This window comes from Hyla sarda, chromosome 1 (genome assembly GCF_029499605.1).
Source record: "Hyla sarda isolate aHylSar1 chromosome 1, aHylSar1.hap1, whole genome shotgun sequence".
Lineage (NCBI taxonomy): Eukaryota > Metazoa > Chordata > Amphibia > Anura > Hylidae > Hyla > Hyla sarda.
Window position 1 is genome coordinate 373588584 of NC_079189.1, and position 15508 is coordinate 373604091.

The 15508-nt window shown below is 43.4% G+C and overlaps 1 protein-coding gene across 1 annotated transcript in view; it reads left to right on the top strand.

Moving 5' to 3' along the window:
- The window catches only part of CEP78 (centrosomal protein 78), a 103203-nt gene that overhangs the window by 41922 nt on the left and 45773 nt on the right, over positions 1 to 15508 (top strand). Inside the window, exons 7-8 of the mRNA XM_056523610.1 lie at positions 8931 to 9044; positions 12301 to 12365. Of these exons, the coding sequence (XP_056379585.1) occupies positions 8931 to 9044; positions 12301 to 12365 (179 nt within the window). The remainder of the gene's footprint in view (positions 1 to 8930; positions 9045 to 12300; positions 12366 to 15508) is intronic.

Here is a 15508-nt window from a genome sequence, read left to right on the forward strand (position 1 = left end):
TTACATACACATCACACTTAGACATCATACACACATCATACATTACATACACATCAGACATAGACAGACATCATACACACATTCACTCACAATATACATATCCACCAGTGTTTCCCAACCAGGGTGCCTCCAGCTGTTGCAAAACTACAACTCCCAGCATGCCCAGGGCATGCTGGGAGTTGTAGTTTTGCAACAGCTGGAGGCACCCTGGTTGGGAAACACTGATATACACCATACATATGCACACATCATACATACACCTGCCGCTGCCCCCACATCACACATTACATACACACATCACACATACACTCACACCATACATATACAACCACCCTTCCTGCCGCCGCCTGTATTCTCGGCCTCCTCACCTGAGCCGCCATGAGTGGACATCAGAGCTGTAGTCACCGCCGGTGTGAGGTGAGATTTCCGTCCTCCCCCCTCACCCCCCCCTGCTCTGTGTTTTCCCCGTGCAAACTAGCAACCTCCCCGTGGTGGATTAGGTCCTGTGGAGACAGATCAGGGGGAGGGGTAGAGCTGTGTGCTGGGGATGGAGCTTTGCACGGAGCTGTGCTCGTCCTTTCTCTCACCCTGCTGTGTCTTCTGAGCTGCGTCCATCATCCGGGAGGGGAGATAAGGGGACTCTGCAGTCAGCTGGAGGCCGCCGCCCCCTCCATACACTCTGAGTGCCGGTGTGAGGTACAGACTTCCATCCGCTCCTGCGCCTCACACCGACATTAAAGAAAAAAAAGGGGGAAGTCGGTCTGTCCCTGCTAGCCCGATACAGGGCTAAATCTATGACAAATTCACCTGCCCGGCGCCCAAAACTACTTGTCCCGGACGTCGGGCGATAGGATTTCCACATCCCTGAATCATCACATAAATAATAAAGTTGCCAAACAAAACCCTAACAGCCTAATAAATGTCCGATGCTTATAATATCAAGCAAGCTTAGAACCAAATTCCTGTAGAGGTAGCCGCAGGACATCTGGTACCTAGTAAAAACAGAGAAAGGGCACAATATAGTATAGAGTGGGGGACATCCATATTCACTTTTAAACAATTCCCCCTCGGACTCTACTCACATACAGGCAATGCTGCCTAGGTATACCTGAAAAAAAGCACAAAAGGAAAAAAAAACTATTCACTCACTGTCCTGTAAAGAGAACCAAGGAAACAGTATCTGCTCCATATAGTGGTTATTCACGGTTACGAAGTCCGGGCTTCAGATAATGTGGTGATGTGTAAACCTGCTTGAGCAGGGAGCCTCGATCCCTGGCTTCACTGCACACACCACATTTGAACGGCGTCTGAAGTTATATCCGGTCGCCCGGTCACATGCGTCAGAAAGCCGCGCCCCGTCTTATGCCTCTGATAGGCGCTGCTTGGATTATCCATGCGCATGCGCAAAATAAAGGTGATCCCGGTCGGTTACACGGCTAAGTGTTTACATAGGCTCAGTTCAATTCAGTCTTGTCAATAGACGTGACGATCGCAGTAGTAAATGAATCATTTAATGATGTATAGATGAATTGTTTGAGACATATTGGGCACCTAAGTATAGGTTTTTAGAAGCTATAGTGTCACTGGGGCAGATTTATCAAAACCTGTCCAGAGGAAAAGTTGCCGAGTTGCCCATAGCAACCAATCAGATCGCTTCTTTCATTTTTCAGAGGCTTTTTCAAAAGTGAAAGAAGTGATCTGATTGGTTGCTACTTTTCCTCTGGACAAGGTTTGATACATCTCCCTCACGGAGTATAGATTATTCATTGCACAAGAGAGGCCCACCAAAACATGGAAACCACCAATGTGCCCACGTATGAATTGGGCACTAATGCCGCTGATGGTAGTGGTGGAAGCCTAAGGAATCGTGGGCGTCTCATGTGTGTATCTAGCAATAGAAATATAGCAAGGCTAGGTGTACTCAAAGACATGGTCTCCTCGGGGTAGGAGGCCCTATACATCTATACATTATTAAATGATTCAAGTAATGGTCCAATGTTGGAGAGAGTCCATATCTGCTGTTTCTGCCTGAGCAATATAAAAAACTTCTTACATACACAGGTAATATGGTTATACGCTCCTCCTTACATGACCTCTTATACTTACCGTATTTATCGGGGTATAACACGCACCCTCATTTTATCAAGGATATTTGGGTAAAAAATGTTTTTTGCTCAAATATCCTTGGTAAAATGAGGGTGCGTGTGTGTGCATGCATATACCCCGATACACCCCCAGGAAAGGCAGGTGGAGAGAGGCCGTCGCTGCCCGCTTCTCTACCCCTGCCTTTCCTGGGGTCTAGAGCCCTGCTGCCGCCGCTTCTCTCCCTCTGGCTATCGGCACCGCTGCCCGTTCTCTCCCCCTGACTATCGGTGCCGGCGCCCAATTGCCAGCGCCGATAGACAGGGGGAGAGAAACGGCGCCGGCAATGGGGCAGCGGCACCGATAGCCAGGGGGAGAGAAGGGGCTGCGGCACCCATTGCCGGCGCCGCTGCCCCGTTGCCTCCCCCATCCCCGGTTGTATAATTACCTGTTGCCGGGGTCGGGTCCGCGCTGCTTCAGCCCTCCGGTGTGCGTCCCATGCGTCGTTGCTATGCACGGCGCGGCACAATGACGAGTGACGTCATTGCACCGAGCCGTGCAGCGCATAGCAATGACGCAGGGGACGCACACCGGAGGCCTGAAGCAGCGAGGACCCGACCCCGGCAACAGGTAATTATGCAATCGGGGATGGGGGAGGCAACGGGGCAGCGATAGTCCGGGGGAGAGAACTGGCAGTGGCGCCGATAGCCAGGGGGAGAGAAGGGCAGGCAGCAGGGCTCTAGACCCCAGGACAGGCAGGGGCAGAGAAGCCGGCAGCGCTGGCGGTCTCTGCACCTGCAAAGCCGCTGCAGTTTATTGATTTAAAGTGCCCGCTTTAAATCATTGAACTGCAGCGGCTTATCGGCGTATAACACGCAGGTAGACTTTAGGCAAAAAAATTTAGCCTAAAAAGTGCGTGTTATACGCCGATAAATACGGTACCTTCTTTTCTCATGAGATATGGATACATATCTTTACTACTGCAATCATCGCGTCTATTGACAAGACTGAATTGAACTGAGCCTATGTAAACACTTAGCCATGTAAGCGACCGGGATCGCCGTTATTTTGCGCATGCGCATGGATAATCCAAGCCGCGCCTATCAGAGCCATAGGGCGCAGCTTTCTGATGCATGTGTCTGGGCGACCGGATATAACGTCAGATGACGTTCACATGTGGTGTGTGCAGTGAAGCCAGGGATCGCGGCTCCCTGCTCAAGCAGGTTTAAACATCATCACATTATCTGAAGCCCGAACTTCGTAACTGTGAGTAACCACTATATGGAGCAGATACTGTCTCCTTGGTTCTCTTCACATGACAGTGAGTGAATAGTTTTTTTTTCTTCCTTTTGTGCTTTTTTTCAGGTATACCTAGGCAGCATTGCCTGTATGTGAGCAGAGGCCGAGGGGGAATTGTGTAAAAGTGAATATGGATGTCCCCCACTCTATTCTATATTGTGCCCTCTCTTTTTTTCTAGGTACCTGATATCCTGCGGCTACCTCTACAGCAATTTGGTTCTAAGCTTGCTTGAAATTATAAGCATCGGACCTGTATCAGGCTGTTAGGGTTTTGTTTGGCAATTTTATTATTTATGTGATGATTTATGTAATACTTTATATACAAACACTCTCTAAGGGTTTCCCCTGAGGACGCCGAGGCACTTCGGCAAAAACGCGTCGAGAAACCTTATGAGCAAAATCACATTTAGTGTGATAGTATTTAATACAATTTTAATATCTCTAGACTCTTTTTTTTTTGGTCATATCCGATCCATGAACCCATAATGAGTATTGAGATCATTACTTCTATGTAATTGCACTTAGTCATCCACACTGGATGCAGCACTGATATTATTTTAGATGACTTGGTAAAAGTTATATTTTAATATAGTCACTCCCCATATTCTTTGGTTGTTTACCAAGAGTTTTCCTACTATCTGATAAGTTTGACTGGGAGCGGTGGGTCAATTGTTGGGCCCTTATAATTTGAGCAGTATTTTCTTTATTGAGTTGTAGTTTTGCAACAGCTGGAGATTTGCACCCCCCTCCCCCATGTGAATGTACAGGGTACATTCACACGAGTGGGGGTTTACAGTGAGTTTCCCGCTGCAAGTTTCAGCTCAAACTCGCTGTAAACCCCTGCCCATGTGAAATGTACCCTAAAAACACTACACTACACTAACACAAAATAAAAAGTAAAACACTACATATACACACCCTTACACAGTTATTCCCCCCCAATAAAAATATGTATATCTCGTATGGCACTGTTTCCAAAACAACAACTCCCAGTATTGCCGGACAGCCACTGACTGTCAAGGCATGCTGGGAGTTTTGCAACAGCTGGAGGCACCCGGTTTGGGAAACACTGCAGTAGGGTATTTTGGCGGAGAAGGCAAGTCTAATGCTTGCATCCAGGTCCATCCCTATCCAGATCCCTAATTTAGGCCTCAAATGCGCATGGTGCTCTCTCACTTTGGAGCCCTGTCATATTTCAAGGCAACAGTTTAGGGCCACATATAGGGTATTTCCGGGAGAAATTGCCCAACAAATCTTGGGGGTCTTTATCTCCTTTTTCCCCTTATGAAAAGGTAAAGTTGGGGTCCACACCAACATGGTGTAAAAAAAAAAAATTTTTTTTAGACTGACATGCTGGTGTTGCCCCACACTTTTAAATTTTCACAAGAGGTAAAAGGAGAAAAAAGACCCACAAAATTTGTAACGCAATTTCTCCTGAGTACGGAAATACCCCATATGTGGATGTAAAGTGCTCTGCGGGTGCACAACAGGGCTCAGGAGTGAGAGTACACCATGTACATTTGAGGCCTAAATTGGTGATTTGTGCAGGGGTGACTGATAGTTACAGCAGTTCTGACATAAATGAAAAAAAAAAAAGTACCTGTACGCCCTGAGTCCTTAAGCTGCTTTGAAGTGATCGCAGGAGCTGCTCTCGTTTCAGAACAGGGAGTGTTGGCTACTATCAGTAGCTGAACACTCACTGTTAATGACAGACAGCGGCAATCTCGCCGCTGCCGGTCATTAACCCTCTAGAAGCCGTGCTCCATGCCGATCACTGCGTCCAAAGTAAAAACTAAAAATCTCTGGTAGCTCAGAGGGGCTTACGGAACCCTCGCAGCGTGATCACGGTGGTTCCGTGAGCTAAAATGGTGAAGGTGGGTCCCCTTACCTGCCTCTTGCCTAATAAAACTCCCTCCCCTAGTAAAAATTTTATTATCCTTATTTCCCCATTTTACACAAAAAGAAAATAGTTACCATATTTGGTATCGCCAAATATGGCGTGCGTAAATGTCAAAGTTATTAAAATAAAATGTTAATGATCCCGTACGGTAAAACAGCAAAATTGCAGTTTTCTTATAAATTTCTGCCAGCAAATATTCATTTTTTGGTTTCATGGTACATCCTATGGTAAAATGAAAGAGGTCATTACAAATTACAATTTCTTCTTGCAAAAAAAGAAAAATCCCTCATATGGGTCTTAATGTCAAAATGGGCTTTAACATATGGGTTAAACATATGTGGTATCACACTGTGCGGAAATGTCCAAAGTGGTAAAATATTATGTTAATTAAGGAGCACTGGGAATAGTGTAGACGTAAAAAAAATAAAAAAAATAAATACCAAAGTCAACAACTACTTATTTTTGGTCACTTCATATACCAGAAACGTTTTTATAAATTTAATAAAAATCTATCAAAAAGTCCCATCAAAACAAAAATGGTACCAATAAAAACTATTTGAAAAAAAATAAGTAAATAAGCCCTCCTATATCCCTGTATATGAAAAGAAAAAAAGTTAGAAGAGGACAATTTTAAGCATACTAATCTTCTTACAAAAAGGTGAAAATATTTTTACTAGTAAAATAAAGCAAAACCTATATAAATTAGGTATTGTTAGCGCAGGATTGTTAGCTCGTTTTCCACTAGACACACCTTGGCCTCTCTACATACTTCCAGGAACATGGGGTCCCTTATTGACCTTTCAGACCATCCAGATTTCGTTCCCTGCCTTTCTTTGGAGGGCGGGATCTTCGGCTCCTCCATTTTTCGCTCTTTGCGCTTCACCCATATGTTGGCTGGGGGCTCCCTTAAGCCCCTGGCAACCATCCAGGAGTCCTGGCCCATTTCTCGCCATGCCCCGTTTGAATATCTCCAGCTATCTCTTTTTTTTTTCTTTCTTTCTTGCCTACTGACTTGAACCTTCACCGCCCTTTTACCCCTTTTGAGAGTCTTTTGTATGGCTTTGTTGTTCCCTCAGCATTCCATCTCCCTTCTTTTACGCCCTCTTGATCTAGACCCGATCGCAAGCCCTCCTTCCCTTCTGCGAGGCCTCGGAGGCCGAGCTAGGTAAACAGTTCTCTCCTGACCAATGGGCCAGATACTTCTGCATCACCCATATGGCGGTTATCGCTACCAAGGCTCGGGAAACGGGCTTTAAAATTCTTTCTTGATGGTATCGGTTGCCATCTGTACTGCATCGGTAGTACCGGCCTCTTGTTGGCGGTGTGGCTCTGCCAAGGGCACATTTACGTGTATCTGGTGGAGTTGTTCGGCCCTGTCTTCTTTCTGGCACTCTTTTCTCACAGTAACTCGGACGATCACTGGAGTGTCCTTTCCTCGTGAACCTGAAGCTGTTCTGCTATTTGTTTCCCATGGCGGCTTCCAAATACAAACGCTCCCTCTTGCGCAATCTTCCCTAGGCGGCTAAGATGGTCATCCTGAGACATTGGCGCTCCCCTGACGTTCCTACAGTTGTTGAGTGGATCGCTGAGGTGGCCTTGTCCCACCGCATGGAGGAACTCCTTGCAACAGCCCCTATCGACCTAGTTTGCTTCACCTCCACTTGGTTGCCCTGGTCGGAATTGTGTTCATCCTCCCAATACCCCACCTTGGTCTGACCGGCCGGGTCTTTTCGGTCTGGTCTTACTGGCCTCTTTCTCTTCTCGTAGTCCCCCCCGCCCTCTTTTCAGACCCATTTTTTCCCCTCTTTTTCTTTTTCCTACTTTCCTAATTTTTTTCTCTCTCTTTCTTTGTCAATCTGGTTTTAGTTTTGGATGTCTGTTTGTCTTATTGGTTCTTGTCTTCACTTGCATGTGGTTTTGCCTCAGTTGTCTACTGCCCATAGGTCAGGGCTCCCAGCGCTGTGTATTGTTCTGTTATCAGCTCTAATCTTTTCCGGTTTAAGTGCCCTACCTACCATCTCAGAGTTAGCATCCTGCTTTTATGATATATCTGAGCTAGTCTTTGTATTTGCCGTTTGAGCATTTTGTTACATGATCTGACCGAACAAACTTAAATGTTTATTGGCATTGTCATGCATGTTCTGTATGTTATCTGATTTGTCTTACAATTACCGGTAATAAAAACTTTTTGAATGAGAAATTGGATATTGTTGTAATCTTATGGACCTACAGAATAAAGATAACTTAACTTAATAACGAAACCCCCCAAAAGTTGTATAGTGGTTTTTTTTTTTGTTCGCCCCGCGACTATATATATATATATATATATATATATATATATATATATATATATATATATATATATATATATATTACACATTTTTTTTTTTTTTGCGCTTCGCTATACATTTTGTGATGAAAGTGATGCCATTACAAAGAACAATTAGTCCCACATACAACAAGCAACGAAGTAACAATTAGTCCCACGTACGAGGAAAAAATTATAAAAACGCAAAAAATTGCGTCATTAAACGGTTAAACACGCTTGTTATGTCCACCTCTTTATTACCACATCGTACCCATCTTCTGATGGCTACTTCCAGCATAATAATGCACCATGCTACAAAGCTCACATTATCTCAAAATCATAGGGTCCTGTAGTAAACCTCTCTGTGCCAAATTTACTAAAATTGTATTAAAGGGTTATTCCGGGATTTTTTATTTGGCTGTGTTACAGTGGCTGTATAGTTAGTGTAGTTCATAATATAGTGTCTCTACCTGTGTTTGATGGCTGGTCTTGTTATTCTTATGTGAGCTTTGCCCTGATGTTCATTTTTAGTAGCATACAAAATGAGTGTCGTCTCCGCTTTTCCCAGGTTGCGGTGTGGCCCGAGATATTACATTACTAATCAGGTGTTGAAAGGAAGCCTGTCTGAGTTTTAATGGGTGGACAACCGCTGGGTGACAGCGAGATCATTTTTAAAAGGGCTGCAGGGAATTGTAGTTTACAGCACAGCACGCATGCAAGGAAGCTCAGGTGTGCTGCAATGGGTGGGGTGGCTGATGTGTGGAAGGAAGAAAAGTGACCTCACTCTTACAAACAAGGAATCCTTAAACTTGTAGTTGTAGGGAGGGAACTCCAACAGGAAATAGCCATTTCACAAAAAGAAAGCAGCAGCGTTACATGGATCCTTCCTAAGCAAGTCCATTACTGTCTGGCAGGTGAGTACTGAAATCACCTTATGGGGGATAATTCATTAATTTTAATCGATTTTAACCCATTTATCACTTGATTTACTATAATTTTAACTGTAATTTTATAACCAATGTTTATAGGAGAGCGTGTTAACACTCATGAGGCACAGTGCAGGCACTTAATTTTACCGGACTTGTATGACGAAAAGAGTGGGACAAGTAATTCATAAATATGGTACTCAGTCTGGACATAATGGCCCTGATTTATCATAATGTGTACGGAAACAAATTGAAGAGATTTTGCCCATTCATTTTGCCAAAGCTTGTTAAGATAGGAAGGTTGAGCTTTGATTGGTTGATGTGGGCAAAATCTCTTCAGTTTCAGTATGTTATTGTTTGTTTGTTTTTAGAGTACTGATATGGTTGGTCATATTTTTTTTTTTTTTTTTTCTAGCATTAGACATGCGTCAGTGTGGAATATCCAATGAGGGTGCAACAGCATTTCTTCACACGCTGCAAACGAATACAACTCTGATTGTCTTGGATATAAGAAAAAACCCTCTTATTGGTATGGGGCAGTTTCTTTTTTTTACCTAGTTGTAAAAAATACCAATATGTTTTCAACTGTGTTTTACAAAACCATTTAGGAGCTCGAAAGTTATGCAGGTTTGTAAATTCCTATTTAAATGGGCACTGTTAGATACAAAAACTTTTGATATGTTGTAAAGCATGCTAAACCAATAGGTTCTGCAATTGCTTTCATTAGAGAATTTTCAGTATTTCATACTTAAAAAGCCAGTCAAACAACTGCCCCCCCTGCCTGCGTGGACACATACAAGTCCTGCTGTGTCCATGCGTCATCACCTATGTCATGGACACACTTCCTTGATTGACAGCTGTGCGCGCAGGGCTCACAGCTGGAGGAAAAATCCTCCCACTGTCAGCTTGTGTCCCGCTACTGTCAGTGAGGACCAGCTGGGTGTTGTACTTTTGCTAATGCTAGGGGAGATGTGAGCAGACAGTGTACTGAGGGAGAGGGCGGAGACCGGCACAGTGAGGCCACACCCCTTCCCTTTGAGAGGAATTCGGACTAGTGAGCTAATTTAAGTGTAATAAAAAATAAATAAAGGTGCTAGACACATAAAAAATTAGATGTACATGGTCAGGATTAGGTACTGAGTGATATATTAAAAAAAATGTTTTTGTTGGATCTGATGGGTACGCTTTAAAAAACTCAAGCATTCCAGTACTTTCATCCTTCCGATCTAACCACAGTGCTCTTTGCTGCCACCTCTGTCAGTGTCAGCAACTTTCTTGAGCAGGAGAGGTTTCCTCTAAGGATTCGCTACTGCTCTGGACAATTTCTGGCATAGACAGATGTGGCAACAGAGAGTATCATATCTGACTGGAAAAAAACTATGTAACTTCCCCCTGTAAGGCTTGAGTTTTTTTTTTTAGTTTTTTTTTATAGAAGTAATTTACAAATTTGTTTAACTTAAAGGAGAAGTCCCATGCTCAATTTTTTTGCAGTATTATGCCCGGGCTGCCTGCATATAAAACAATAAACCGGATTCACCTGCCGACACTCCCTCAATGTCCTGGTATCACACTCAAGTCCTTTGCTGCTGTCTTCTTCCTGGTTTGCCTGTGGTCAATGAATCACACTGCGGCTCAGCAAATTGCGGACCACGGCGATGTCCCGGCGATGGGCTGAGCAGTAGTGTGGTTCATTAAAGGGGTACTCTGCCCCAGGACATCTTATCCCCAATCCAAAGGATAGGGGATAAGATGTCAAATCGCGGGGGTCCTGCCCCTAGGGACCTCCGGGATCTCGGCTGCAGCTAGGGACCCCCGGGATCTCAGCCGCTTTCATTACTGCACAGAGCAAACTCGCTCTGTGTGTAATGACGGGCAATACAGGGGCCGGAGCATCGTGACGTCACGGCTCCGCCCCCTCGTTATGTCATAGCCCACTTCTCAATACAAGTCTATGGGAGGGGGCGTGGTGGCTGTCACGCCCCCTCCCACAGACTTGCATGAAAGGGGGCGGGCTGTGACATCATGAGGGGCGGAGCCGTGATATCACGATGATCCGGCCCCTGTATCGCCCGTCATTAAACACAGAACATGTTTGCTCTGTGCAGTAATGAAAGCGGGTTGCTGCAGCCGAGATCCCGGGGGTCCCCAGCAGCGGGACCCCCGCGATCTGACATATTATGCCCTATCCTTTGGATAGGGCATAAGATGTCCTGGAGTGGAGTACCCCTTTAAAGGGGTACTCCACTGGAAAACTTTTTTTTTTTTTTTTGTTAAATCAACTGGTGCCAGAAAGTTAAACAGATTTGTAAATTTCTTCTATTTAAAAATCTTAATCCTTCCAGTACCTATCAGCTGCTATATGACCCACAGGAAGTTCTTTTATTTTTGAATTTCCTTTCTGTCTGGCCACAGTGTTCTCTGCTGACACCTCTATCCATTTTAGGAACTGTCCCGAGTAGGAGCAACCTCTCCTGCTCTGGACAGTTCCTAAAATGGACAGAGGTGTCAGCAGAGAGCACTGTGGTCAGACAGAAAGGAAATTCAAAAAGAAAATAACTTCCTGTGGATCATATAGCAGCTGATAGGTACTGGAAGGATTAAGATTTTTTAATAGAAGTAATTTACAATTCTGTTTTAATTCTGGCACCAGTTGATTTAAAAAAAAAATAATAAATTCCAGGGGAGTACCTCTATTTATTTCTATGGGAGTGCCGAAGATGCACGAAGATCCCACCATCCTATATTTTTTATTTCTGTCCCTGCCTATTGCCCATCTATCACTAACCACCTCTCTGCCTTTAATTTTTTTTTTAACATCTTAGAAATAACTTTGTCTGCCTGGTAGTGTGCTCACTACCAGGCAGACTTCCCCAGCAGGCGTGACATCACTGATGCCTGCTGGGGGGGCTGACTTCCGCCCTTAGTTCATCGAAACAGGGTGCCTCCAGCTGTTTTACCACTACAACTTCCAGCTTGCCCTGACATCTATTGGCTGTCAGGGCATGCTGGGAATTGTAGTGGTAAAACAACTAGAGGCACCCTGTGCTGAAAACAATCTTTGTAACGGGCACAACCCGCTTGGGTCATGTGCTGGGGGTCATGTGCTGCTGCATATGCTGGAGATTGGTGCCTTTACTAGACCTCCTGACTCCTCTCCCACTACTCAGCTTTTATACAAACTTTGGGGTCACATGTGCAAATTGTTGGGTATTACGGGCTGCACTAAATCTACCCTGTTGTTGGCATAACCCTGGTCTGCCTGACTTTTTCTCTTTTGTGGATGCTGGATTTTGGGAGAGGAGGGGACTTTGTATCTTGGAACAACTAGCTACCCAGGGTGTGGTCAGGACTTTCGGGGATCTACAGGAGGAGTTTAGCTTGCCGGGTCAGCGGTGCAGGTTGTGGGAGTTTTTTTTATTTTTGTTTGTATGTCAAAACAATGTTTAAAAATGTAATAAAAATATCTAATTTAACAAATGAATTGAGCATGTTCCATCTATACAGCACACACCCTTACTAAGAGCCTGGTTCCTCTTCCGGAGATCTAGGTTGGTCCTAGTGGTAGATGATTTTCACCAGACAACCACTTTAAATATGCTAATCAAAATATATTTAATGACTACATCTTCAGAAATCACATCCTGTGAATTTTTCTAACATTATTAATGCAATACAAGTTTAGCATCAATTTTTACCATGTGAAATTGTCAGTTTTATGCCTATCTTATGTATATAATATATGTTGGAAAAAGGATATACCTTTTTTTATATAATTTTTCTTGTAGACCATTCGTTGCTCAAGACTGTTATTGAAAGAGTACTTTTGAATGCCCATGACACAAATTCTGAGGTATGGTTCTGTGCTTGTATTGTACATTATACAATATTATTTTTAATATGAAAGCACATATAGTGTAATTTTTCAGCTGTATAATTCTGCTCTCTGTATAATGCATATTCTTCTTTGAAAGGTCTCTCCATATGTCTTTATTGTTACAGCTAGGTGGCCTCCTCATGGCCCATAAAGACATCTCTAGTCCATATGCCCTGTTAAGGTATATGGACATCATAGAGGCAAATTTCATGCTGAAGACCGTCCCCTGTAAGCCAAAATGGAGAGCCACTTAGTCATTTGTTTGAATGCTGCAGAGAAAATGAATAATCTGACACAACTTCCCCAGGTGATAACTGTTTACTGCTGGGTGTTAGAGATGCCGGTTTCTATTTAAAAAGAAGTTACCTTTTAACTACAGGCCGTAATAAAGTTTGGTTTGTAAAAATTTACAGTCAGTTAAAGCCATGAAGTAAATAAGCACACCTGGTTGATAGGAATTCCACCTCCCTGGACATCTATCGCCCGATGCACGGGACATGCAGTTCCGAGTGCCGGGCAGGTGAATATTTCAGGTCCTTAGCCCTGCATCGGGTAAGCAGGGCCGGACCTGAAAGCCTCTGACAAGCATGGCGGCGCTCACAGGGGAGTATGGAGCAGGCTCCAGACCAGCCCGCTCCGTACTCTGCAGCCCCAGCTTATTTCCGTAGCCACTAATAGCCAGCATGCGGCGATCCCGATCACCGCGGCTGGCTATTAACCCTTTAGATCGCCGCTGACCAAGCTGACAGCGGTGTCTAAAGGGACATGTGAATGCTCCCTGGTGGGCTAGTGAGGTGGATCGTCCCCCACGCAGCTTTCCTCTTTTTCCCTCGTGTCCGTGGCTCTGTCATTGATAGAGCCTAGTCCAGCCAGCGTCTATCAATGGATCGCAGAGCACACAGATCAATGGAGTTCAATTGAACTCTATTGATCTGTATGAGGAATCTAATGATTCCTCCTAAAAGTCCCCTAAGGGACTAATAAGGTGTTAAAGGGGTTTTCCGGGCAAAAACATCTTATCCCCTATCGAAAGGATAGGGGATAAGATGTCTGATCGCGGGGGGCCGGCGCTGGGACCCCTCGTGATCTCCCTGCAGCAGCCTGCATTCTATGCGTAGCTACGTCTCCATAGAAATGAATGGAGGGGGCGTGGCGTGACGTCTCCGTCTCGGAAGCCCGGCAGTTTCGGAGACTCCAGATGCAGCTACGCATAGAATGCAGGTTGCTGCAGGGAGATCGCGGGGGGTCCGCAGACATCTTATCCCCTATCCTTTCGATAGGGGATAAGATGTTTTTGCCCGGAATACCCCTTTAAATAAAATATTTTAATAAAAGTTTTTAAAAGACACACATTAACCCCTTCCATATTAAAAGTTTAAATCACCCCCTTTTCCTATATAAAAACATGTAAACATAATCAAAATAAACATATTTGGTATCGCTTCGTGCGTAATTGTACGAACTATTAAAATATAACATTATGTATCCCGTATGGTAAATGACGTAAATGTAAAAAAAATGAAAAAAAACACAGAATTGCAATTTTTTAATATCCCAGAAAAAATGTTAAAAGCGATTAAAAAGTCAGATCAATACCAAAATGGTACCGATACAAAAAATTGATTATGGCTCAAAAAATGAGCCCTCGTACAGCCTGGTATGTGAACGAAAAAAAAATGTAAAAAAAAGTTACAGGGGTCAGAAAATGGCAAAAAAAAATTGAAAAAGTTCAGAATTATGGAAAAATGTTATGGAAAAATTTAAAGGTATCACTGTAGTAGTTAGTTATGACTATAGACCAGGACAAGTGGATCGTCATGAGGGACAAGTAGATTTTGCTCCGTTTTAGTCCCGTGGGCAAGTAGTTTTTTGTTAAATTTCCACATCCCTGATGTCAGTAACATTGCTGTCAACTATCAGCTGTGTCTATGGATATTCTTTCTCTCGCTTCAATTATCAAACTTGCAAGATGAAGGTAGTAGAAATTCTGAAGTTACTGCTCTTAGACTAACTCTAGCAAAGTTTACCAAATATGTAAGCAGCTTCACATTGACATTATTTCCTAATCTTCTAGTATATATTTTTTCTTGACAAAAGGGTGTCTCATATTTGTCTTTTGAGGTTACCAGTAATTTATATGCACCTCTTATAACTCCTTCAGACTCTACAAGTTTGGAGCATGAAATCACAAAGATATAAGCAACATTTAGTTGTTTTTGGATCCTGCCAGGGCTATGAGAGCTGGCTTTCTGTAAAAGAAAATGCAGGCTTTTGTTTGGACTTTTGTAGGTTGATTATGTAACAGTTATCATCCGTTCTCATCACACAAGGCAGAACAGGGGGATTTATTCTTGCAGATCTTATATTCCTTAACCTGTGAGGATTTAGGAAAAGGATTCCTGTTGCTCAGCCTTACAATACACAACATGTTACTTGATACTATAAAAGGATATGAGTGCTGAGTAGAATCTGGGCAGGATTTTTAGGGTTAGCTGGGCCATAAAAAGTACTATTTGAATGTATTGACCATCAAAGTTTTGTCAAGGTGCTCATACATATCAAATGAAAGTCGTCTGATCTTGCCAACCATCTTATATGCCCTGTGGGGGGGGGGGGGGGGGGGCACATGTTGTGACCTGTTTATACCTGCATCCGTCTAATCCCCTGCCTTGTATCCTGCACTGGTTTGCATGTTTTACTTTTACATTCATTGCTATACTTATGCTCTGTAGCCTGTATGTTCAGCCTGTATATAAAGTATAATGCAACATTACTTTGCCTTTCTAATAAAGATTTATATTTTATACAGAATATTGTTGTTGATGGTGTGCACTGCACTTTAATATATCCGCTTTTTTCTCAGTTTGTTTTGTATATGGCTATTGAGATATACTACTTTGCACCCTCATGTGTACTCTGATATAGAGGTTGAGCACCCATGTTTTTTTGTGGTTGTAACCCTAACCCCCTGACTTTTCTGCATTTAAAGGGGTTGTCCAGGAAAAAACTTTTTTTTATTATATATCGACTGGCTACAGAAAGTTAAACAGATTGGTAAAATACTTCTATTAAAAAATCTTAATCCTTTCAGTACTTATGAGCTGATGAAGTTGAGTTGT